Source organism: Eptatretus burgeri, chromosome 9 (genome assembly GCF_056783735.1).
Source record: "Eptatretus burgeri isolate ZD-2024b chromosome 9, Ebu_testis_v1, whole genome shotgun sequence".
Lineage (NCBI taxonomy): Eukaryota > Metazoa > Chordata > Myxini > Myxiniformes > Myxinidae > Eptatretus > Eptatretus burgeri.
The window spans coordinates 2859324-2886714 of record NC_140969.1 but is presented as its reverse complement, the minus strand read 5'-3'; the positions used below and the strand labels follow the sequence as shown (position 1 = coordinate 2886714).

The following is a 27391-nucleotide window of genomic DNA, read 5'->3' as shown; positions in this document are numbered from 1 at the left end:
CACACACACACACACACACACACACACAGACACACGTGTTATGCTTTCTCCGACTGACAACACGGTTTGTGATCATGAGAAATGTCACGGACTCATTCACAGCCTCAGGTAGACTTGTGTTTCCATGATTATAGGTTGTGTTCTCCACCCAACGTCCCAACCCCATCCGTGCCCTCCTCTCACATTCTCCTCTCTCCAAAGCAGGATATCCCGACGTCGGCACATGTAGTGTCCATACCCCTGATTGAAGGTAACTTTACTTGGTGAGTGACGTGTTCGGCCTGAGCCTCGTTGTCAACATCTTCCTGATGTGTTGTGATTGTGGCCATGCTGACGGTCGAACATTATGTCTCCCCAACTCCACTCCTTTTATGTGTGTGTGTGTATGTAGGTGTGTGTAGGTGTGTGTAGGTGTGTGTGTGTGTGTCTGTGTCTGTGTGTGTGTGTGTGTGTGTGTAGGTGTATGTGTGTGTATGTGTGTGTGTGTGTGTGTGTGTGCGTGTGTGTGTGTGTGTGTGTGTGTGTGTGTGTGTGTGTGTGTGTGTGTGTGTGTGTGTGTGTGTGTAGGTGTGTGTTTACATGTAACAAACTTTCTGATGTATAAATATTCGGATTCTAAAAATATAAAACATTCAAGACATGTCAGTGAGATGATGGAGACTAAAATGTTATTTTCGTTTTCAAAACGTTTCCGAGCTAAAAACGTGACGTGTGATCTGATGGAATTAGTCACATTCACCAAAGTGATGCACACCCCTCAGGGAAAATGTGTCACACTGACTGATAGCTAATGACTATATACTGACTCATGACTATATACTGATTTATGACTATATACTGACTCATGACTTTATACTGATTGATGACTATATACTAACTCATGACTATATACTGACTCATGACTATATACTGATTGATGACTATATACTGACTCATGACTATATACTGACTCATGACTATATACTGATTGATGACTATATACTGACTCATGACTTTATACTGATTGATGACTATATACTGATTGATGACTATATACTAACTCATGACTATATACTGACTCATAACTATATACTGACTCATGACTATATATTGATTGATGACTATATACTGACTCATGACTATATACTGATTGATGACTATATACTGACTCATGACTTTATACTGATTGATGACTATATACTGATTGATGACTATATACTAACTCATGACTATATACTGACTCATAACTATATACTGACTCATGACTATATATTGATTGATGACTATATACTGACTCATGACTATATACTGATTGATGACTATATACTGATTGATGACTATATACTGACTCATGACTATATACTGATTGATGACTATATACTGACTCATGACTTCATACTGATTGATGACTATATACTGATTGATGACTATATACTAACTCATGACTATATACTGACTCATAACTATATACTGACTCATGACTATATATTGATTGATGACTATATACTGACTCATGACTATATACTGATTGATGACTATATACTGACTCATGACTTTATACTGATTGATGACTATATACTGATTGATGACTATATACTAACTCATGACTATATACTGACTCATAACTATATACTGAATCATGACTATATATTGATTGATGACTATATACTGACTCATGACTATATACTGATTGATGACTATATACTGATTGATGACTATATACTGACTCATGACTATATACTGATTGATGACTATATACTGATTGATGACTATATACTGATTGATGACTATATACTGATTGATGACTATATACTGACTCATGACTATATACTGATTAATGACTATATACTGACTCATAACTATATACTGACTCATGACTATATACTGATTGATGACTATATACTGACTGATGACTATGTACTGACTGATGACTGCATACTGACTGATGACTACATACTGGATTATGACTACATACTGACTTATGACTACATACTGACTTCTGACTATACACTTACTGATGACTACATACTGGTTGATGGCTATATACTAGTTGGCTGATTCCTGGCTTATGAGGAAACACTGGTTTATGACTATATACTAGCTGATCACTATTGTTCTGGACTCTTATAACATTTAACTTTACTTTGGTGGAGGTTATATTGGCTGTGAAATTTCCTGTTAAGTCACAACAACAATGACAACAACAGCACAAGTTATAAGGCAAGGAATTTGAGAATTCGGAACAGAAGGAAATAAGGATGACAAGGAGAGAAGGCATGGATACTTTATCTTGAGCTGCTCCACCCTGTTTCAAGCAGTGCAGACCATTTTATAATACCAGTGGATATGATACTCTAACAGCTTCACATAATCAGTAAAGGAGGAATCGGGGGTGTTCCGCATGCCAAGCTTGGATTTCAGTGCCTCACCTATCCCTGACCACAATGGATCACCTTCAACCCGTTGTGCGTTGGGCTGTGCCAATCGAGCTTCGCTTCTGTTTATCATACCCTCTTTTCTTTGCTGAACTCCCTTTACTCATGTAACCTACCTGTCAGATATTGCACTACTGTTTATCTCGGCGACTATTTCTAAACTCTTCCTTGTATGCCTTCATTGGCATCATATCAGGTGGTTTCCGTGCCATTTTTGAGAAGGCACTCGGTTGGTTGAGAATGCCTACTCTCGGACCTTTTTTGTCCCTCCAACCCCTCTTGTCCTTTAAGTAGCACATTGTCCTTTACAACTTTGATTTCCTGTCTTCATTATCTGTGATACAGCTTTACATGTGGACTCGGGGTTTTCGCTATACTTCAGTGATACAAGGGCTTCACCTCTTGAGGACTTGTACAACGTAACTGTCCATTTGCCTTCATCTTGTGTGCACCCTCCAGACTAGACCCTTTCAACTTTACTCACTGCCGACCTTTCACCCACTTATCACCCACTGGAGGTTTTACTGTACAAACTGCTTGCTTGAGCTAAGTTGCTATATCGAGAGTCGTGAGTTAACTTGCAGCTGCATTGATGTCTGTGTTGTTTCTATTTATTTAATTTGGGGATTCTTAGGAAAGTCATCAGGGGTGACCTTTCACTTGTATTATTGTGCTTAGGGTTGACAGTAGGGATAAATAAATATTCCTTATGAAGTTGCCCTTCTTTCTCCTGTCGTACAGGAAATGGACAAATAATAGAAACATCAATGTAAAGTCACTTAACAGGGTGTTGGGGCCATCATGTGTGGCCAATATGGTATGTGCTCACGTATGTGCCGTTGCGTAGAGTCTGCCAGTGTCTGTGATTCTCCAGGAAGGATGTGGCACCATTGTTACACGAGAAAGTCAATGAACTCACACCTCTTTGATGAAGGTGGAAAATGCTGTCTCAGACGTCGTTCTAGAATATCCCATAAATGCTCGATTGGGTTCAGATCTGGTGACTCAGAAGGTCATGGCACATGAATAACATCAGTGGCATGCTCAACTAACCATTGGGCAACCACATGTGCTGTGTGGATGGGGGCATTGTCATCCTGGAAGATACCCCTCCCAGAAGGAAAGGAATGCTGCACCATTGGGTGAAGATGATCACTCAGTTCCATTAAGTAGTGATTGACATGCACCTTGCTTTCTAAGGGAATGACTGCACACAAACAATTCAAGGAAAACGTGTCCCACAACATTACAGAACGATTAGAACCCTTCACTGTTGGAACCAAGCTCTCATGGTTGTGGAGTTCTTTAGGTTGGTGTCACATGTGCACTCGTCCCTTTGTCGAGAACATTGTGAAGGATGATTCATCTGACCATATCACACTTCTCCGCTGTTTAGTAAACCATTGTATGCCCCTCTTTCCACCACTGAACTCACAAACGTGCATTGCCAGGTATGATGAGCAGTTCGTGATGAGCACTGCAACCCGACTGGTATCCTGGTCTGTGGAGTTATTGGCAGACTGTTTTTTTTTAAAATGAAACTGGCTGCTCATGCCCCAGATTAAAATTTACAGTCAATTGATCTTCAGTTGCTCGCCTGCTTTGCCTTGCACTTCAAATGAATGTATGGATATTAGGATCCTGGAGTATGCACTCCACCTACTGTGGACCTTGACTGATGATGTCTTTCCCTCAAAGTTTCACGCCGACATCACCTTAGACACCGTTGCTTGTGAAACATCAGCAAGTTGAGCTGTCTTTGTTACTGAAGCTCCTGCCAAACGTGCCCCAACAATCACCCCTCTTACAAAGTCACTGGCGTCTCCTCTTGCAGCCATGCTCGCCATAATTATAGGCAACCAAGCTTGTGCAGCATTTTTATACATGACCCAAAGCATGCTGGGATGTTATTTGCTTAATTAACATGTGGGCCACACCTATGTGGAAGCAGTTGCTTTCCATATATTTGGTGTCCCTCATTCACCCAGGTGTTTCCATTGTTTTTGTCCATCACCTGGATGTTGGTTTAACCCTTAAAACAACACTAATAGCACATCAGTGTCTATTTATTTTCTGCCGTGACACCATCTGGGATACTGGTGCCTTCGCTGTGGTGCTCTGAGGTTGACACGGAATATAAATTGGGGGCTCGTCCAGGATATGAAACCAAATTGCCAATAATAATAATAATAATAATAATAATAATAATAATAATAATAATAATAAATTGATTAAAAGAAAACAGAGTGAAAGAACAAACGATCATAATGGTATTTCATAGAAAGAAGTTTGTTGAGTCACCAGATGAGGAAAAACTTGGTACATTAAAGAAAGTGGAGTTTATGGAAGTAGCCAAGTATTGTAACCGACAGGTTAGACCAATTTGAAAGAAGGCTGAAATTCTATCATTTGTGGTAAACAATTTAGTTGAAAAGCATTTGGAGGAATTGGCATTCCGTTTGTTAACAGATGAGAAGTCTGAAAGTATTGAATTGAAAAATTGGAGTTGCAGTTCAAAGAACAAGAAAACAGAAGATGGAGGGAATATAAGCTGAAAGAACTGGAGATTCAGGAAAGACCATGGGTTAAAGAACTGGAGATTCAGGAAAGAGAAAGGACTAAATAATTGGAGATCCAGGAAGTTGACCTCAGGAATCTTGGACTATGTTATTGCAATGTGTTTTAGTCAGTTACAATAACCGGTTATTGTAATCCAGACCACAGGATTACAATAACAGGCTTTACTCAATCACCACCATATTCTCTCTCCTCTGATGCTCTCCCCATCCCCTTCATGAGTGCCATCCCATATCAAAGATCATATTAACATTTACATCATCAATATAATAACAGGACACAACATTTCCCCTTTTCCTCGAGTTGCTTTGTTCGTGCCACCTCGTCTGCACCACCTAAGTCAAACTGTCTCTGTGCCACCTCGTTTACCCTGCCTCATTTGTGCCGCGTCATTCATGCTGCATGCTGGTGTTGGCTTAACGGTTAGGGTGGTGGGCTTGGGCTAGGATCCTGAGTTCAAATCCCACTCGGCTGTTGAATTAATATCAGGTGGGGTTGACTCTGCCTGTCATCCTTTCGAGATCAACAAAATGAGTGGCAGCATGCTGGTATCCTGTGTCGGAGTGGTGACCCATCCAGGATTGTGTCCAATAGCCAAGGAGACTGCTTGGGCAGCACCAACGCTCTGCACAGAGTATGGTCCCCATGGAGGGATGGATTCATACTGCGTCGTTCACACTACGTCGTTTGCGTTTCCTTATTCACGCTGGCTTGCTCTTCTCCCAAAAGCAACACTCTCCTTGTAGTGGTGAAACACCTCCTGAGTACTCTTGGGTGGATTTGTTCTCAACCATGTCATCAAACTGAGTGATTGTCGGAGTGGCCTATGAGGAAAGTCTAAGCTGACCCTTCCATATACGCTCAATCTCATGGCCACTACCTGGTCTGGTCCTGAAAGTACACTGTCCCTCCCTCACCTAACCATTCCCCCTCCCCTGACTGTAAGGGGCTTCGACAGACTCATGAACGCCCCATGGACACAAAGATATGCTTCTAACCTTCCCATAGCAAGATTCTCACCCTGAATAAAGCACATTCCAAAGTCTATAATTCCTTCAAATAATAGTGTAAGCTCTTTGTTTCCATCCATCCATTGGGACATCTTAACTCATGATGGGGACATCTTAACATCTTAACATTGGGACCACAACTAATGGGACATTGAGACATTGGGACATCTTTCCTCTGTGCAGAGCGTTGGTGCTGCCAAAGCAGTCTCCTCAGCTATTGGACACAATCCGGGACGGACATATATTTCTATAAAGAACAAAAAAAATATACATTTATAAACAACAAACATATATTTCTATAAAGTACATACTATTTAGAATGTTAGATCGTCTACAAAGTATGTACAGTAACAATACAATGTGAGCACGTGGACAAAGTTTGTACTTCAGCATTAGTAAATCAGTTGTAGAACATCTTAATGTACATATAAAGCTCAGTTGATGTCTGCATGTCACAAGATGTCAAATAATTATGTACTCTTTGAACACCAGTTGCATGGTGACGACACGTACATCTATTAATTACGTACTTTTGGAATGTGCCTTTCAACTGTTGAGACTGCTTAGATCAGGGTTCAGTAACCTTTCAGAAGTGGCGTGCCAAGAGTTAATTTAGTAACTATTATTTATGGACCTGCGTGCCATTGATACATTTTTAACATCAATAATATAATAGTTCTACTTAAATGTTTGCACCTTCATGAATAAATTAATTAACAGGAAGATCTTACCGTTTCGTGTGATCCTTGCCCTTGCTGAGTTGTCGTGACTTCATATGTGAAGATATCTGTTCACAGAGGTGTGTGGATCCAAATGTTGAGAGCAGTGAAAATGCCACTTTGTTCAAGCAATCAATCACAGGCAAGGACTTCCAGAAGGTCAGGATAGGGACCTTGTGATCTCTCTCTCGGTAGCCTCAAGTGTGTGTGTGTGCTCCAGATCCCCGAAACTTTGAGGCCCATAAGTCTGAGCATTGTAACTCAATGAGCTGCATTTCAAAATCCTCAACACCCGTTCACTGAAACACTGTCAAGTCCGCGGTGGTGCTATCAAAGTTGTCCGATTTAATTAGAAAGGTAAACATCGGGCCAAAATGTTGGAAATGTTGGAATCTGACAAAGTTCTGTTCCTGCTTGAACATTCCAATCTCGGAAACACTGATGGCGTGTGATGTGTCGATAGTTCTTTAAGATGTTGGAATTGGCGGAAAGTCGAGGTGTCAATGTCCTAAGAAAAAACGGCAAGTTTTGCAAGAAATGCCTTCCATGTATCAAAAAGACCAAAAACAGTTTGGCCTGTTGAGCAGGCCACAACTAATGGTGAATTAAGACCCCAGCAAGGGACAGCGAGGTGACCAAAGATAACGCCTCGATATAGAATAATTAGACAAGACCGTTAAATATCTTCAAAAGGGGTGTTTAAATTAACCTAAACATCCAATTCCCATTAATGTACAGCCTTGGAGGTCCCTTAGTATGCATGCAAAGTTTGGGGCCGCTAGGTTTCATGGTTTTGGAGTTATGGAGGAGATGGATGGACAGACACACACTGACATTTACAGTATTAGATTAGATTAGATAACCAAAGAAATACTTCTGATGCTCTCCTTGTGTTTGTTTGTCTGTTTGGCTGCACAGAACGTGTGTTTTTCTCTGCACACACTTGGCGGATTGACCCAAATTTTTCACCAGAGGAGCGACTACTCATGCAGAGTTTTTAAAATGACAATTATGACGTCATTGATCACGTGGGGTGGCAGCCATGTTGGAGAAATGGAAAAACTTTGGACCTCCGTATCTCCTAAACTGCACCATGGAAAAAAACTGAAGCCTAACATCTGGCAATGACGCTGCATGGGGATTGAGAATGATTTAATTTGACTGTGATGTCATCGGTGAAGTGGTATCCCGGTCAAAATTCGACAAGTTGAACGCTGTATTGGATTAGTATAAAAATTGGTGAGGTTCATCTCGGGATAGATTGGTCAACAGAATTGTTTTTTTATTAGTACGTGCCCATACGTGCGTGCCGGTACATGCGGGCCCGTACGTGCGTGGCCATACGTGCAAAAAAAAAGAATTGTAACGTCAATCGTGATGTCATAGCACCATATCCTGTCATTGGTTTGGTAACTAAATGGCCATAACTTGGGAACCACTTGTCCGATTAATATCAAACCTCGAAAAAGCACATCCACAGGTCCCCAGCAATTTTCAATTAGATCGGACCAGTGGTTGTCGAGAAACAGCGGTCGCATACAGACAGACAGACAGACACACAGAGATTGCTGGAATTATAGATTAATGACATCATCAGTCACGTGGTTTGGCAGCCATATTGTTTTGTTGTTTTTTTAAAGGAATTTTTTTTCTCTAGAACCGCTTTAAAGATCGAAGTGAAACTGCGCATCAATGATCGACCGGCCATGTTGAATAAATTTTGATAACTATGATGTCATCGGTCACATGGTCTAGCAGCCATCTTGGATTTACCTTAAAACCTTCAAAAATCTTCTTCTCCAGAATGGCTGGAGAGATTGGGGGGAAACTTTACAAACTTATTTACCATGCCTTGGGAATACTAAAGTGACAAAGAATAATTGACAAGTCACGTGGTTCGGCAGCCATATTGGATTGAAGAAAATATTAAATAATGCTTTCTTTGGAACCGCTTAACCAATAAAAGTGAAATTTGTCAAAAATATCATCGAACAATGTAGCTGCATACAGTGTGGAAATTATGACATCACAGGTCACATGTTGTGGCAGCCATATTGGATAAAAAAACGATCATTATTTGATCAAAATGAAACTTCACACATGTGATCCTCAACCAAATCGTGGGTGGAGGCCAAATTTTCAATGCCATATGTTGTGTGGTTTGGCAGCCATGTTAGTTTGAAAAACTAAATTTTTGTCCTAAAAATCTGCTCCAATGCTCTTGCTCACCCTCTCTCTGTCCCATTCACCCTATAATTTGCTCAAGGTCATCTGCCATCTGCTTGGAAATCAGCAAACATTACCACCCTTTTTTCTTTTTCTTTTTTTGTATACCTTGGTCGAGGCTCGTATGAGAGCAAACACACAACTCACTCACAGCAACTCACAAACACACAACTCACACCCTGCACAAAAAGGTGCAAAAACAGATCCCTGTAACTACAGACCAATCAGCCTTCTCCCAATCATCAGCAAGGTGATGGAATCCATCATCGCTTCAGACATTAAAATTCTTCCTCTTCTCCAATGGCTTGATTTCCAATCATCAATTTGGATTTAGAGCAGGTCACTCTACCCTGGATATGTTTCTTCTGCTCTCCCAACAATGGATGGAGGTCCTCAATGCCGGACATGAAATCAGAGCCATAAGCCTGGACATATCGTTTGCTTTTGACATGGTCTGGCACCCTGCCCTGCTCACCAAACTCTCTTCCTATGGTATCCAAGGCCATCTCCACTCATGGCTCACAGACTTCCTCTCCTGTCGCAGTCAACATGTGACCCTAAATGGAGTTCTTTCATCCCCCCTTCCTGTGCAGGCTGGAGTTCCTCAAGGTAGCGTTCTGGGCCCTGTTCTTTTTCTGGTTTTCATCAATGATCTCTCCGACTCTCTGTAAAATCCTCTATATCTCTTTGCTGATGACTCCACCCTCTGCCGTACCATCTGTCATCCCTCAGACTGGCAAGCAGCAGCTTCTTTGATCTATATCTCTCCGAAAGGACCGTTTAGAACCCCCCCCCTCATCTACTTTCTCAACAATCCTCTGGAAGAAGTCATTTCATTCAAGCTTCTGGGTCTCACTATCTGCCATGATCTTTCATGGGAAAGCGACATTTCCAACCTGGCCTCCAAAGCCAGTTGCTGACTGAGAATCCTCCATCATGCAAATTCCTTCCTCGGCCCACCTGAGCTCCTGACCACATACAAAGCTTTAATCCACAGCCTGATGGAGTACTGCTCTCCCCTCTGGGCTGGTGCCCCTGCCTCCCACCTTTCTCGGCTTCACACTGTGGAAACCAAGGCATTTTGGATAATTGGCATCTCCCGCAATGAGGCTGAGTCTTTGGGCCTCACACTCTCTCTCTCACCAGAAGCCACAGGCAGGTCGGTGGTCTTTCTGTCTTCTGCCGTCTTTTCTCTGGTCTCGCCCCCCTGCTCTGTCTGCAACATGTCCCTCCCCCCCCCCCCCCATATTTCCGCTGGTCATTCAAGGTCCGCCAGCAACCCCCTTCTGGTCAAACTACCAAAAACACGAAGTACTGCTCACCTTCACTCTTTCATTCCTCTTTTTTCCCGCCTTTGGAATAAACTCCCTCACTCTGTTCAATCCCATTCTTCCCTCCAGGCCTTCAAAACAGCTGTTCACCACCACCTATCGTCCCCCATCCAAATCCTCAATCTTTTCTACCACCGTAAATCCACCCCAAACCCACCTCCTTCAATTTCTCTCGGTATGGGGAATATTAGTTGAAAATTTCAACATCATCGGTCACATGGTCTCGCAACCACATTGTACTGAACAACAACAAAAAAAAAATTCCTTCTCTTGAACGTGAAACATCAGAGTTATGATCTCATAGTTATGGGGAATATTTGTTTTAAATTTCCACCGCATTGAATGCATGTTTGGTCTGGCAGCCAGAATTTTTTTAATATTTTAAATCTGGGTTCAGGGATTTAAATCAAACTTGGTACAAGTATGTATAATGATGTAACAATGTGGGTGGAGGCTTACTGGTGATGTCGTGACGTCGAAGGTTGTCCTAGTTTTATGATGTCATAGGTCACATGGTTTTGGCAGCTATGATTTTTTGAAGAATAAACCTTGAAAAATCATCTTCTGCAGAATGTCTTGACAGATCGAAGGGAAGCCTTGGGGATACTATGGTATCCTCGTAGAATGCATAAGTCACATGATCTGGCAGCCATGTTGGATTGAACAAAAATCTTTAAAAATGATTTCTCTTGAACCGCTTCATCAATTGACGTGAAACTTCACAATTATGATCTAGTTTTGATGGTAAACATATGTTTTAAATTTCAATCTGATCGGATGCATGGTCTGGCAGCCAGGATTATTTAATTTTTGAATTTTGGTTCTTTTTGATTTTGTTTTTGAATAAGGCTCACTTGTTTGCGCCTGGATGGTTTTGAGGGTAGAGAAGTAGCAGCTGAAACCTGAATCCTATCCAGGTTCCTCCTGATGACTTCATCTTTTCCTTTTTGATTGTTATTCATGCAACACAGCAGTACACACACACACACCATACAAAATGCAGTACACAAAATGACAAACACCACACAAAACAAGTCCTGGCGAGGGTCGAAAATGTCTGATTGCTCTTTCTTGTTTACATTTGTTTTCATTCTTTAATAAATAAATAGTTCAGTCTTATGTAGGACACTCCTGCATGACAGTGTAGCCGACTTGGCTGAGTTTGTATATTGCTCGTCATGCAGGGACACCAAGTTGCGACCGATCTATGGATGGCGTACCTGTTGCATATGCTGGTGTCAATTTGCAGAAGTGATTGAGACAAACATAAATTGTCATGCTGATGGTCATGTTGTGCTTGCAGGGACGAGGCTGTGACATCTGGCATGGCGGTTCCCCGCTCTACGCTGCTTGGCCTTTTGTTGTGCTTGGGTACACCTGCACCGAGCCAGGCCCTGGACCTCAGAACATTTGTGGGTTGTGCTGTACGCGAGTTCACCTTCTCCGTGCAAAAGCATGGTTGTAGGGATTTCAAAGTCACAACAGATGCCTGCTGGGGTCGATGTGAAACTTGGGAGGTGCGACTGTGATGTTGATCATGATGGTGATTATTATTATTCTTAAAAAAAAAAAAACAATATTCCGTTGAGCTGCAGGTCCCTTTGTTGTTCCCATCTAATCTAAGCAAAGTTGATAATGTGAGGATCCCAAGATCAAGATCGATGTTGATTTGTTAATTGTTATGTCAATGAAATGTCCTGGTAATATGTATAATAGTACACCAATGTCTCTGAGACACAAGCAAGGCAGTAGGTTCATTGAGAACTTAACCGGCTCGCAGATAAGATTGACCATGCCATGAGAACTCAATCAAAGAAGGAATGTGGGGAAAGTATGGAGGAGAGAAAGGCAAAGGAATTTGAAGAAGGGTGAAAAGCAGAGATCAGAAAATTGGGAATTGGGAGAAGTTTATTTCCCTCGGAGAAAACGAGGCAAGTCAATTTTCTCTGCACTGAGCTCTCAACTTGCTATCAGACAGAAGTCAGAAGAGAACTCATTCTGAGTGGCGGATTCACCGATCCGAAGAAAGTTTGGTCTTCGACAGACAGGACACTTTCTCGTCCCAGTTCGAATCACGAGAAGGCAGACACGCTTATAGTGCATACTTGAGATGCCAAACTGTCCGGTTTTCAGCAGGCGAATGTCATTTGCCGTGACACTCATGCCATCGCTCTCCTTGTGTCGCACACACTCGAACTTTGCAAACATGTATGGATGCAAGCTGGAATGGCAAAGAAGAAAAGGCACATTCCAATACACAAGATTCAGATGGACAGTCGCCTGAGAACATCTTTGCTGGCCTTTCATGCTATGACTGGGTGTGATAAGACCAGCCAGGTCCTGGGGGGTATTGACAAACAAACTACGTGGAACACCTTTGTCAAATGTTCTCAGTTACTTGCTCATTTGGGAGAATCGGACTTTCCTGAAGAGTCTGCACCGGTTGATGCCGAGTCATGCGTCTGCAAGTTGTACGACTCGTGTACGGAATCCAACTCCATGCAGCAAATCTGAAGCGCATCATTTTGAGCGAAGAAGAACCTGGATTCACTAGCACCTACTAAGGATGCTTTATACCTACATGCTAGGAGAGCACACTACCACACGTACATTTGGAGAAGGGCCCTAACCCTAACTCTCTGGCATTCTGAACTTCACATTGCTACCGTGTACCTGAGAACATACACAAGTAGATGTGTTATTTGTCATAGTTAAATATCTTCTGCCAGGGAGGGGGGGGACGTGTTTTAGAACTGAAAGGCAGCGCAAACAAAGCCTTTGATCCAATTCATTTACACAGGTTGGGAATTGTAAACAACACCAAAAACATCAAATACTGAGCATGTCGGTTTGACATGGCATCCATCTTGGATTCCAAGACTGCATATTATGTGATTTGTCATCTTCAGTCATATAGTCAGGTTGACTGGTCTTTTATTCCTGATCATCATGTGGAAAGAAACTGGTAAACAGATATTGTATGCCGCAACTGGTGTTTCCATGTTATTTTGACGAAGTGACCGACTGGTCCTCCAATTGACCTCAAGGCCAAAATCCAGAGTGGAAACAGGGCTGAAACAAATTCCTAAATGTATGCGGGTACATTCCAACTGGCTTCCATCTTCTACGAAAAAAATGTTTTGCAAAAACCCGGTTTTGGAGCAACTTGAGCACTTGCTATGGTGTGGTGCCTCCAGACTATCAAGTTGTCTGCGACATCCAAACCATTGCCGAGAAACATCTGGAACATTGTAATCCCTATCGTGGTGATTGTATCATTAGCTCACCTGCACTTTAGTCCGGTGAGCTTATGCGATCGAGCGTTGTCCGTAGGTGAGTTCGTGAGTCAGTCAGTCCGTAAACACTTCAGTCATTATGGCTTGAACCAAACACAGGATTTTGATGAAACGTGGCCACCAGCTTCATATTTGATGCCTAATGTAGGTGTATTGACCGCATCAAAATCTGTGCTCATTCAGGAAGTCTACAGAGGGTTTTTGACCCCCCCCCACCCCCAAAATAGGTATTTTCTCTCTTCTCCGAAACTACACACATGATTTTGATGAACCTTCACCACAACCTTCATCACCCATGATGTACCAAAGGTTGATCACGGCATTAAAAAGATCAGGGTCTGGGGGAGGGGGGGTTGGGAGGGGATACCCCCACCCCCCACCATGAATAGGTATTTGCTCTCTTCTCTGAAACTACACACACGTTTCAAATGAACCTTGACCACAACCTTCAGCTGGTGAAGACATCACTTCCAGTTGTTCGCACTTGGCTGTGTAAGCTCCGAGGCCACAACAAGATAAATGTTTTTTTGTGCGTGTTGTTTTGCATACTTTGTTGTCATTTTTGTGTCAGGGGTTGTGGGATTGTGTTTGTAAAGGTTGTAGTTGTGATCATAACAGTTTTGAATGATATTTGTGTTCGTTTAATGAAAGAAGCAGGGGGAGGCCTCGTGTTAAGTTCAGCGTTTTAGATGAATTGGGGCTTTGGGAGTATGGGGGTGAAAAGGGGTATTAATGGACACCGAAGGAGAAAGGTAGAGGAGTTCATAAAATGTGATGGATGTTCAATGTGGGCCAGATCAATAATAGGGGAAGCAGGGGGTACTTACTGTTGTAGGAAGTGTGAGGTACCTGTGCGGGAGGATGAAAGTCTGAGTCTTCAGGTCCTTGGTGCTTCCAGTCTTGCTCGAGGGATGCGAGACTTGTACTCTGACAAGGGATCTGAGACGGAGACTTAATTCCTTTGGTACCAGGTCTCTTCGGAGAATCCTTGGCTTTCGCTGGTCGGACTTTGTGTCCAACGAGTGGTTGCTGAGAGAGACTCAAATGAGATTTGTTACCTGCGTGGTCCGTGAGCGTCAGCTGAGGCTCTATGGACATGTAGCTTGTTTTCCTGATGCTGATCCTGCTCACCAGATTCTCTCACCGAGGGAGCCTCATGAGTGGAGGAGATCGATGGGCCGACCACGTGCCTCATGGTTGCAGCAGGTTGATCAGCATCTCAAGGAGATGGGGATGGGCCAGGCATCTGCCTGGGGGATGGCCAGATGGAGGCCCCTGGAGCAACGACAGAAAGTGGACGCAGCGACGCTCTGCTCTGGTGCATGCTCCCCATACCTGACCTGACCTGACCTGAAGTGTGAGGAAATAACCCTCTTGAGGATGGTTATTACTACGTTAAAGGAACAGATAGATAATTTGCAGCAAGTAGCAGAATGTGAGAAATTTGTAGATAATAGTTGGGTACGGTTGTGGAGTGAGGTTGCTCAGGATATTTGCAGTGGGAGCAGGCAGTGATGATGGCGCAGTGGGAGAAGGCGGTGGTGTGGGAGCAGTGGGAGCAAGCAGTGGTGATGGTGCAGTGGGAGCAGGCAGTCGTGATGGTGCAGTGGGAGCAGGCAGTGGTGATGGTGCAGTGGGAGCAGGCAGTGGTGATGGTGCAGTGGGAGCAGGCAGAGGAGATGGTGCAGTGGGAGCAGGCAGTGGTGATGGTGCAGTGGGAGCAGGCAGTGGTGATGGTGCAGTGGGAGCAGGCAGTGGTGATGGTGCAGTGGGAGCAGGCAGTGGTGATGGTGCAGTGGGAGCAGGCAGAGGAGATGGTGCAGTGGGAGCAGGAAGTGGTGATGGTGCAGTGGGAGCAGGCAGTGGTAATGGTGCAGTGGGAGAAGGCAGAGGTGATGGTGCAGTGGGAGAAGGTGGTGGTGTCGGAACAGTGGAAGAAGGCAGAGGTGATGGTGCAGTGGGAGAAGGCGGTGGTGTGGGAGCAGTGGGAGCAGGCAGTGGTGATGGTGCAGTGGGAGCAGACAGTGATGATGGTGCAGTGGGAGCAGGCAGAGGTGATGGTGCAGTGGGAGCAGGCAGTGATGATGGTGCAGTGGGAGCAGGCAGAGGTGATGGTGCAGTGGGAGCAGGCAGAGGTGATGGTGCAGTGGGAGAAGGCAGTGGTGATGGTGCAGTGGGAGAAGGCAGAGGTGATGGTGCAGTGGGAGCAGGCAGTGATGATGGTGCAGTGGGAGCAGGCAGAGGTGATGGTGCAGTGGGAGAAGGCAGTGGTGTGGGAGCAGTGGGAGCAGGCAGTGGTGTGGGAGCAGTGGGAGCAGGCAGAGGTGATGGTGCAGTGGGAGCAGGCAGAGGTGATGGTGCAGTGGGAGAAGGCAGTGGTGATGGTGCAGTGGGAGAAGGCAGAGGTGATGGTGCAGTGGGAGCAGGCAGTGATGATGGTGCAGTGGGAGAAGGCAGAGGTGATGGTGCAGTGGGAGAAGGCAGTGGTGTGGGAGCAGTGGGAGCAGGCAGAGGTGATGGTGCAGTGGGAGCAGGCAGAGGTGATGGTGCAGTGGGAGAAGGCAGAGGTGATGGTGCAGTGGGAGAAGGCAGTGGTGTGGGAGCAGTGGGAGCAGGCAGTGGTGATGGTGCAGTGGGAGCAGGCAGTGATGATGGTGCAGTGGGAGCAGGCAGAGGTGATGGTGCAGTGGGAGCAGGCAGTGATGATGGTGCAGTGGGAGCAGGCAGAGGTGATGGTGCAGTGGGAGCAGGCAGAGGTGATGGTGCAGTGGGAGCAGGCAGTGGTGATGGTGCAGTGGGAGCAGGCAGTGGTGATGGTGCAGTGGGAGAAGGCAGTGGTGTGGGTGTATTGGGATCAGGCAGTGGTGATGGTGCAGTGGGAGCAGGAAGTGATGAGTATGCAGAGAGAACAGGCAGTGGTGAGTCAGTCAGGAGAGGCAGTGATGAGGAAGCAAGTACAGGTAGTGATGAGGTGCAGTGGGAGCAGGAAGTGATAAGTATGCAGAGAGAACAGGCAGTGGTGAGGCAGCGAGTACATCCAGTGGTGAGGCAGCCAGTACAGGCAGTGGTGAGGCAGCGAGTACAGGCAGTGGTGAAGCAGTGGTGAGGCATTGAGGGCAGACAGTGGTGAGGCAGCGAGGGCAGACAGTGGTGAGGCAGCGAGGGCAGACAGTGGTGAGGCAGCGAGGGCAGACAGTGGTGAGGCAGCGAGGGCAGACAGTGGTGAGGCAGCGAGGGCAGACAGTGGTGAGGCAGCGAGGGCAGACAGTGGTGAGGCAGCGAGGGCAGACAGTGGTGATTCAGTGAGGACAGGCAGTGGTGAGGCAGCGAGTACAGACAGTGGAGAGGCAGCGAGAACAAATAGTGGTGAGGCAGTGAGTACAAGTAGTGGTGAGGGAGCAAGTACAGGCAGTGGTGAGGCAGCAATTACAAGCAGTGGTGAAGGTGCAGAGGGGAGTGAGAAGGTAGTGGGGAGGGTGCAGTGAGTGCAGACAGTGGGGAGGGTACATTGAGTGCAGGCAGTGGAGAGGATGCAGTGAGTGCAGGCAGTGGGGAGGGTGCAGTTAGTGCAGGCAGTGGGGAGGTTGGAAGCAAGTGCAGGCAGTGGTGAATGTGCAGCGAGTGCAGGCAGTGGGTGGAGTCTGTGGTGGCGCAGTGGGTGTAGGCTGTGGTTGCACAGTGGGTGTAGGCAGTGGTGAGGCAGAGTGAAAATTGGTGGTTTGGGTTAATTAAAACACCCCTTTTAAAGATAATTAACTGCCATATTTAATTATACCCTTTATCAGGCACATCCTCGGTCACCACTCTCTATGGGGTCTTAAGGCATATCCTGAGTAACCTTGATGGTGTCTGAAGCCGCCATGTTTTTTTGGCCTGCTCAACCATGCCTTGACTTGGAACAGGCCGCAATGATTTCTTAATGACAAGGTTTTTTTTCCCACTTTCCTCTCATGTTATCGAATGTCTGTTCATCATAGCTACAAATCGCTGGGTACATTACAATGCTTATAAACGCCCGGAAACAGCAGCATTCATGGAGTTATTTCATTTCCACACATGCTATAACCTCGAGAATCTCTTAAAGTAAGCAGAATTACAAAATTTAAGCTCCAGAATTGAACATAGCAGCAGATCCAACTGCTAAAAAAGTGTTCATTTGTCAAATTCAGACATAGTTTGGACATTCAGACATTGCTATCGCTTGCCAAGCCAGCAGTTCTTATCAAACATTTAATTGGAGTGCTTCCTTGAGTGCTTTAGCCGCTTTCCAAGTGCCCTACACTCGACGGTGGTACAATTCGTGCCCCAATCGGGATGTACAGTCAGCAGTTGCTCCAAGGTAGAGCATGTTCTGATAATGCATTTTCGCTACAGTGCAGATTTAATTCAAAAACGACAACTAAAACAATCACACTGCATCATTCTGAGTGAATCGTTCACTCACTGCGGACGATTTTGCCACGCCACGTCATTCTGAACTCGATGTTCATGATGAACATGATCCCGACTGCATGAGAAGTTCCAAGGCATAGAGGGAGCGAGAGAACGTCCTGAAATGTTACAAGGAGGTTAATGAACAGAAAATGAAGACAGCCACTCAAGTCTCCATTATTAAGTTCTTCAAAAACATTCCAAGTGAATCAACCTCCATTTCATCTTCTGACCCTTCGACCTCAGCTGGACAGCCTGCCACACCTGAATAAGCCAATCACAAGCAATATGTGCTGTATCCAACCCCAATCATGAATCATGACAACACTTTATAAAAAGTAATTAATTGTAATGTTATTATTTGTTATAGGTTTTATTTATGCATTGTTTACTGCTTTTTTGCCCCCTCTTTACTCCCCCACACCTCCTCACTCCCCCACCCCTTCTCGCTTACCCTCCACCCCTCCTTTCTCCCCCACCACTCCTCACTCCCTCCACCTTCTTCACTCCCCCACCCCTCCTCGGTCTCCCTGCCTCGTCCCTCCTCCACCCCTCTCTCTCCCCCCTCTTTTTCTTCCCATCCTTAGTATGTCCATCGTCCGGATGGTGGTTATCTCTGAACATGTCTGGACAGTGATCATCTCTATATGTGTCTGGGTGGTGGTTATCTCTGAACGGACCCTCCCCTCACGCTGCCTTCCCTCCCCTCACGCTGCCTTCCCCTCCCCTCACGCTGCCTTCCCCTCCCCTCATGCTGCTTTCCCTCCCCTCACGCTGCCTTCCCATTCCCTCCCCTTTCCCTCAAGCTATCATCCTCCCAAACACCCTCGCCCATCATACAACTCTCCAGATGTTGAGGAGAGGAAGGGGTGTCAAAGAATGTGCAAATTGGACAAATGAAAGCTTTTTTTTCTTTAGCAGTTTTGTTTTTTACCCACGGCTTTCCCTCAAGTCCCCCTATCAAAGGCATGTCCAGAACACCCGCTTTCCCTCCCCACTATCCCCCTCTCTCCCCCATCCTCCTCTCTCCCTCCTCTATCCCTCCCCACCCTTCTCTCTCAGTCCCTCCCTCTTTTTCTCCCTCCCAATCTCCATCACCCAACTCTCTCCTCATACCCTCAAGGTTTGCTTTCCTGAAATCTAATAGTCTTACCCTACTCTCCTGAACTCCAACCCTTAATAGAATCCTTGCACACACAATTTTATGGTCACTTGATCCGAAATGCTCCCCGACCTCCACCTCCTCCACCATATTGGGATCATCACTTAAAAGGAGGTCGAACACTGCACTCCCCCTCGTGGGCTTATCTACAAACTGGGTTAAAAAGCAACCCTGGAGTAGAATTGCCAAGGAGAGAAAAGGAATGATTTCATATCAACTGTGATGATGGATTCCATGATCTTGCTGATGATTGGAAGTGAACCAATTGTTCTGTAGTTAAGGGGATCTGCATTTACACATTTTGATGTAGTGCAGTGAAGTTGTCAGATTTCTGAGCACATAGAAGATGACCTAGGACAAATGGCAGAAAGAGGATGAGAAACAGCAGCAGAGCAGGATTTTAAGACACGTGGGCTGATGCTGTTCAGTCCAGTAGCGGAGTCAGAGTCAAGAAGTTGAAAGAATCTTCTCCACATTCTCAGGTACAAAAGCGACACAGAGTCCGGGAGCAGCTGGGTATGACAGGGAAGGATGGGTACCGAGAGTGAGGGGTTGTGGACACAAAATGTGGAAGCAAACACAGAATTGAAACATTCGGCCTTCTCATGAGCGGAGTCGGCTGTGGTACCGTTTGATGAGAGGGAAGGGAAGGAAGGGGAGCATACACTCCAAAGAGAGACTGAGCAAGGCAACATCAGGTTTTAGAGGAGACAAGTTTGGAAGTTCATTCTTGAGGCTGGATAGATGTTGTTTTCTGGCTCGGATTAGCCTTCCAGGAAGAGAATGCAAGTCGTTTCAGAGCAACTGCCTCACCACAGGATTCAGTGTTCAATGGAGTAAACAGAGAGAGACACAGAGAGAGACAGACAGACAGACAGACAGATAGATAGATATATTCTGTGGATGAATTCCCAGGCTGAGTTAACATCAGGGGAAGTGGATGTGGGAGACCAGTCATGAAGAGAGATTAAAAACAAATTTTCTATACCACGTCGAGACTCGTGTAAGATGGCTGCTTGTAGGTTTTGCACAGAGATGGCCAAACGGATCTTCGTCAAACTTTCAGAGGTTCATCAGTGGAGGGTCAGGGAGTGTTTTTTGGCAAAAAAAAGTTTTGAAACTTTTGAAAAAGTTTGATTTTTTGTTTTTTTTTGGATTTTGTTATTATTAAAGCGCTCCATTGTGCCGAAGCCTTTGTAGCTATGTGAAAGGTCTGTCTACCTCGCATGTGAAGCCTGGGTTCGGCGAATTGCGCGGAGGAAACCACCAGAAGGTTCAACGGGCAGAAAGGTGATCCCAGCAAAGCGACGTGGAGCGCAAATAGGGCAGAGCGAGATACGAAAGACACTTCTGACCATCCACTTCATCCTGGCCTGTCCCCAGCCGTCTCGATTATGTCTTGCTGCTGGATTTTGATAGGCCAGGACGAGAGAGTGGGGCCGACGATCTGCACAACTCCCCCTCACTTAAATCCAAGTCACACGCAAGTCATGACTTCAACCCCATACCGTGCAACCTCAAGTCCTGTGGCGATGGGAGAGAGGCGAAGGAGTGACGAACCTGCACACAGGTGGCCCAGGGCATAGCGTCCCTCTCTACTGGACCGAAGCAGCAGTGGAGTTCGGCAGCCCCCCGGGTGTCTGAGCAGCCCTCTCTAGGATTCGCTCTGCTCACCTCCATGGAGGAAGGGGCTAGAAAAGGTGCCTTAAACATAGTCTGCTTCACTTCACCCTGGCCAGCACACCGCGGCTGGTGGGGATCCCAATCAGCGGTCGACATAACAAGAAAAAACAAGTTGAAGATGCTCAACCTCGGCACGTGGAACGTGCGAACCCTGCTGGATAACATCAAAGCAGATAGACCAGAAAGAAGAACTGCACTAGTCGCCAAAGAACTAGCTCACTACAACGTGGACATAGCAGCACTCAGTGAAACACGTCTTGCAGATAAGGGACAGCTCTTAGAAGTTGGTGGTGGGTACACCTTTTTTTGGAGTGTTCGCAGCAGCGCTGAATGGCGAGAGGCAGGCGTTGGATTCGCCATCAGATCCCACCTCGCCCAAAAACTTGCCAAGCTTCCAGAGGGCATTAATGATCGCCTGATGACACTTCAACTCCCACTTGGAAACAAGAAGAGTGAAACGTTGATCAGTGCATATGCCCCAACAATGACCAACCCGGATGACATCAAAGATAAGTTCTATGAAGAACTTGACGCCCTCATTGCAGCAGTCCCACAGTCAGAAAAGCTTATTGTCCTCGGGGACTTCAACGCCAGAGTGGGGACAGATCACCAGACTTGGGAAGGGATCATTGGAAGACACGGCACTGGCAAGTGAAACAGCAACGGCGTTCTACTCCTGAAGATGTGTGCCTCACATGACCTTCAAGAGCAGCAAAGTTGCAGAAGAAATCTTCAGAGACCTTGATGGCAAGCTGGTGGGCACACCCCATGATGACCAGGACAGCCTTGAAGAACAGTGGGTGGCTTTCAGAGATGCAGTCCACTCCATCGCCCTCGAACACCTCGGGCCAGCATCCCGCAGAAACCAGGACTGGTTTGATGAGAACGATGAAGAGATACAGGCACTGCTATCAGAGAAACACCAACTGTTCGGAGCACACCAGAACGACCCCACGTCACAAGCAAAGAAAGATGCCTTTGCCAGCGCAAGACAAAAAGTACAGAAGAAACTCCGTGAGATGCAGGACACATGGTATAGTAAGAAGGCTGATGAAATCCAGGGCTACGCAGACAGTCACGACACCAAGCGTTTCTATGACGCATTGAAAGCTGTGTATGGACCGCAGTCCTCTGGCTCTTCTCCCCTCCTCAGTGCAGACGGGACCCAGTTGCTGACGGAGAAAAAGTAGATTCTGGAGAGATGGGCTGAACACTTCAACCAGGTCCTCAAATCGCCCTGCTGATATCAACGACGAGGCCATCACTCCCCTGCCTCAGGAGGAGATCAACCAGGACCTTGACAACCTCCCGACAGAAGAAGAAGTCACAAAGGCCATCAAGCAACTTTCCTGTGGCAAAGCACCAGGATCAGATGCAATTCCTGCTGAAATGTACAAATCAGGAGGCCCTGTCATGGTGCAGAAGCTGACTGAACTCTTCCAGTCTATGTGGAATAAAAGGAAGGTCCCACAACAGCTGAAAGATGCCAGCATAGTCCATGTCTACAAGAGGAAAGGCAACCTCCCGTCTTGCGACAATCCTCAAGGTATCTCCATCCTGCCCATAGCTGGGAAGATCTTAGCTCGCATCCTGCTCAACCGTCTCAATCAACACCTTGAGCAGGGTCTCCTTCCAGAAAGCCAGTGCGGTTTCCATGCTGGACGTGGAACTGTCGACATCATATTTGCTGCACGCCAACTCCAGGAAAAATGCCAAGAGCAGCACAGTGACCTGTGGTGACATTTGGCGATCTCACAAAGGCCTTCAACACTGTCAGCAGAGATGGCTTTTGGAAGATAATGCAGAAGTCTAGCTGTCCAGGCAAGTTCATCACGATTGTCCGTCATTTCCATGACGGCATGATGGTGAAAGTTCTCAATGATGGAGACGAGTCAGAAGCCTTTCCAGTGACAAACGGCATGAAGCAAGGTTGTGTTCTTGCCCCTACACTCTTCAGCATGGTCTTCTCTGCCATGCTGACTGATGCCTTCCGTGACTGCCAGGATGGAATACACATCAGGTACAGGACTGACAGCAGGCTGTTCAACCTCAAGCACTTGCAAGCTGTTACAAAGGTGAAGGAGACCATCATCAGAGATCTCTTGTTTGCTGATGAGTGTGTCCTCAATGCCTGCACAAAGCAGAAGATGCAGGATGAAATGGACTGCTTCTCACAGGCTTGTGACAACTTTGGTCTCTCCATGAGCACCAAAAAGACTGAAGTTATGTACCAGCCCGCACCTGGAAAGCCCTACCAGGAACTACATATCACGGTGAAGGGGCAGAATCTACAGGCTGTCGACAGCTTTACCTATCTGGGCAGTGCACTCTCGTGAGTGGTGAACATTGACGCTGAGGTCAATAACAGGATTGCCAAGGCCAGCGTTGCCTTTGGGCGACTCTGTGAGAATGTTTGGGAGCGGAGAGGACTCAGCCTTACCACCAAGCTGAAGGTCTATCGTGCAGTGGTACTAACCACTCTTCTCTATGCCAGTGAGACATGGACTGTCTACAGCAGACACGCCAAACAGCTCAACCACTTTCACCTGAGCTGCTTACACAGACTCCTTTTCATCAGGTGGAAGGATAAAATTCCCGACACAGAGGTCTTGGAACGGGCCAGAATCCCCAGCGTCCACACCCTTCTACGGAAAGCCCAAGCCAGATGGGCAGGTCACGTCGTTCGAATGCCTGACAGTCGACTGCCAAAACAGCTTCTGTATGGAGAACTGTGTCAAGGTAAGCGCTCAGTAAGGGGACAGAAGAAACGGTTTAAGGACTGCCTCAAAGTGTCCCTCAAAGACTTGGACATCAACCTCAGCACTTGGGAATCTCTTGCTCTGGACCATCCAACCTGGCGTAGCAAGCTCACCACATGAGCCCGTGCAGCAGAGAACAGACCCACTGCAGAGGCACAGAAGAAACGCGCCGCGCGCAAGGCCCGGGCTACCTCCACTTCCACTGCAGCACCCATCCCTTTATGTCCTACATGTGGGCGTGCCTTCCGGGCCCAGATTGGCCTCACCAGTCACTTCCGGACCCACAGTCACCAATCTCCCAACTGAAAGTGAAGTCATGGTCATCTTCGAACCCGAAGGACGAACAACAACAACAACAACAACAACAACAACATGGGAAAGGTAACATTCAATGATCCCCAACCCCATTCCTTAGTGGGTTCAGGGAAGTGTTTTAGGCAGTCACAAAAAAATATATATATATATATATTTATACAAATCTCTTGAAAATGCCAACAAGGTTTGAAGAGCACCGAGTAAGGTGCAGCGAGTAGAGGAGCAGGCAAACCCCTGTGTTTGTATCTCACATATCTTATCCAGTACCCGATAGCTAAGTACCTTCTCCTAACCTTTTTCTTTTATCCCTTCTTGCCCTCTTCATGGTTATTGTTTCTCTCGATTTCCACCTCATTTAACTCAACCTGACCCCCCCCCCCCCAAACCCCAACTGTTACCATACACATTATGGAAGTCAAAGGTCTTGAAATTTTTCATAAATTGGTCAATTCATGTTTGTTTGTTTTTTTGTTTGTTTTTTTTTTAACTTATGAGTGAACAGTAACCCATGTCGTTTTGAACTGTCGATCATAACCGCCGACGCTTGATGAGACGGAGACCACCCGATCATCTCATGAGCTAAACAAAAGAAGGGAAGAGATGAAAAAGCAGATCATTGCAAATGAGCATCTCGTCCAACTTCCATTTCCTTGTTACCTGTGAAATGTGAAATAAACAGGTATTTCAAAATAACTTTCCTTCTCACAAACAAAATTAACACGATGAAATATTTGTGTGTTTGCAGAAACCAATGGAAGAACTTCCATTCGTGCAGGCAAGCCAAGTGGTTTGCACGTACTACGAGACTCGCTACGAGACCATCCAACTCCCAAACTGCAGGCCCGGAGTGAACCCAAACTACTCGTTTCCTGTGGCCCTGAGCTGTGACTGTAGCCTGTGTTCCCTCGACTACATGGCATGTGAGACCTTCTGAAACGGAAGGAGATTTACGTTCTAATCCAACAGTTTCAATCCCGCAAATCCTCAAATGAGCAGTTTCGCCCGAAGGTGCAGATAATGGCCGCACCCTGCAGGTGTCAAGCATTTTTGGACTGTTGATGTGAGGTCATCTTCTGCTAGCATCATATATCACACTGAATTGTTCATATGTTTTTGTTCATAAGACATTCAAGAAATGTTAAACTTGTGCCATCTTTCTTGTTTATTGTATCACTTTCACGAACACCACGATGTCTATCAGGAACAGCTCCTATACATTTGTTTTGGATGCTTTTTAAGATTAATTTGGATTGTTTAGTAAAAATCCATACTTGGTGCAGCTTGGTTGCGTTTTGATCCAGGAATGAAAATCCAGCCGAACAAAGGCTTGGTTTTTGCTTTGTTGGACCACCGTACCACGAAACTCCGTAAGGAGAGTAAATTAGCTGTTTATCAAAACTTGAGTTTTATTGGAATTTTTTGTTTTTTTTAACAATCTCAAAGAACCGAGCTAATCCTAACCCTAACCGTAACAACTAAAACGTTAACTACAGAGCCTCTGAATTTGGGTAAACCATTGACTAAATGGAGAGTAGACAAGTTGTTCTGTTTCAACAATGAAGTATTATCTTGGAAATGCATCACAACTCCACCACCGAGGAGTTGTCACGCCAACAAGCTGTGATTTTATTTGGACCGAGTAGCAGGTACAATTGTGTTTATAAACAATGGCTATTGGAACTCCCCTACCTTTAGGTGGACTTATCAAATTTTCAAGTGAATGTAGGGTTTTATTTTCACTTTCCCCGGGGGTTGGGGGTCGGGGGTGAGGCTGTGCTGAGTGCAGACCACATGGGACGAAAGTTGTACATCTACTTCATCATGATGGTTGAATTATTATTATTATTATTTTTTTTTGAAATCCTCCTTCCCCTTTCTTCTTGTATTCCTGGTTTGTACTGTCTCTCCTACTTTCAAACACATGTGAAGAATGTTGGAGTGTTTACACACGACGTACAAACGAACAATGTTCTTTAACGAAGAGTAATTTTGCCGAAAGGAGAAAACAAAAATCCACTTTTCTGCTCGACTATTTCTTGATAAACTTTAACATTGTGCTTGTTTGTATAATTATTGAATATCTCACCATTGTGCCATTGTTGCCGTTTCATTTGTTTCGTCTTGTTGGACTTTTTATGGATTTTCTTTTCTGGCATCGAAGCATGTTCTCTAATATAAATGAATCGATCGCACTTGTCGTTTGGTGGCATTCTCAGGAGAGCTGCACTTGTAGTTTTATTGTAATAAAAAAAACCTTTGACAAAGAAATAAACGCCTTCTATAACAACGTTTCCTGAAAACTGTTTTCCATTGTTTTCTTATTGCGTCTTAAGTCGATTGTTTGAGAAGTCATTTATACATCGTTCACATGCAAAAGGTTTATCTGGGATTTCAAAACATTTTTAACGAGAAGGGTACTCTTCAACGTCACGAAATCACCAGATGTGCCTTCGCCCACATTATTACATCATTTTATATACTTATACCAAGTTTGATTTAAAGCCTTGAACACAGATTTAAAATCTGCACTAATAAATATCCGTGTGTGTGTGTGTGTGTGTGTGTGTGTGTGTGTGTGTGTGTGTGTGTGTGTGTGTGTTTCAGTGTGTATCTCCTCCAGAACTCCAAAACCATGAAACCGAGCAGCCTGAAACTTTGCATGCATACTAAGAAAACTCCAAGGAAGTGCAAGAGTGAAAAATGGGTCTTTGGGTTCATTAAAACACCCTTTTGAAGATAATTAACGGCATTATTTAATTATATCCTTCATCAGGCGCATCCTCGGCCACCTCACTCTCTATGGGGTCTTCAGGAGTATCCTCGGTAACCTCGCTGGAGTCTGAAGTCGCCATGTTTTTTGGCCTGCTCAACCATGACTTGACTTGTACAGGCCGCAACAAGTTCTTTCCAATAGTTTTTTTTTCTTCACTTACCTCATTCATAGTATCGAATGTCTGTTCATCATCACTACGAATCGCTCTGTACATTGCAATGCTTATAAATGCCTGGAGACGCCAGCGTTTGTGGCTTTATTTCATTTCCGCACATGCCATAACCTTGAGAATCTCTTAAACTAAGCTGAATTACAAAATTTAAGCTCCCGAATCAAACTTAGAAGCAGTTCCGAGTCCAAGAAAAGTGTCGATTTGACATTTTGGGCGTCTCCAGGAGGTGTATGTTTAATTTGACGGTTCAGTGATTGCTAATCGAATGCCAAGCGAGCCGTTTCTTACCAACCGTTTTATTGGAGTGCTTAAGCTTGTCGAGTGCTCTACAATATTCGCACTTCCACTGAATACCGTATATCGTCCTATCTGGCGTGTTTCAACACACCATTCGGTAGGTACAGGTGGCTTCGGCTTCCTTTTGGACTGAAATGTGCACCTGAAAATTTTCAGAGGATTATGGACCTGATGATTGAAGGCATAGATGGAATATTTGTGATCATGGATGACATTCTTGTTGCTG

General features: G+C 45.3%; 1 protein-coding gene across 2 annotated transcripts; it reads left to right on the top strand.

Annotated features, from left to right (window-relative positions):
- The first annotated feature begins 135 nt into the window (after positions 1 to 135).
- On the top strand, positions 136 to 26211 carry GPHB5 (glycoprotein hormone subunit beta 5). 2 transcript variants are annotated; one of them, XM_085893940.1, is made up of 3 exons: positions 136 to 250; positions 11581 to 11794; positions 24669 to 26211. In XM_085893940.1, the coding sequence occupies exons 2-3, from the start codon at positions 11603 to 11605 to the stop codon at positions 24855 to 24857; spliced, it is 381 nt and encodes a 126-aa protein (XP_085750066.1). In that variant the 5' UTR covers positions 136 to 250; positions 11581 to 11602; the 3' UTR covers positions 24858 to 26211. The 2 variants fall into 2 exon arrangements, with proteins under 2 accessions (XP_085750066.1, XP_085750065.1); XM_085893939.1 differs by having other exon boundaries at positions 136 to 263.
- The last annotated feature ends 1180 nt before the right edge of the window (positions 26212 to 27391 follow it).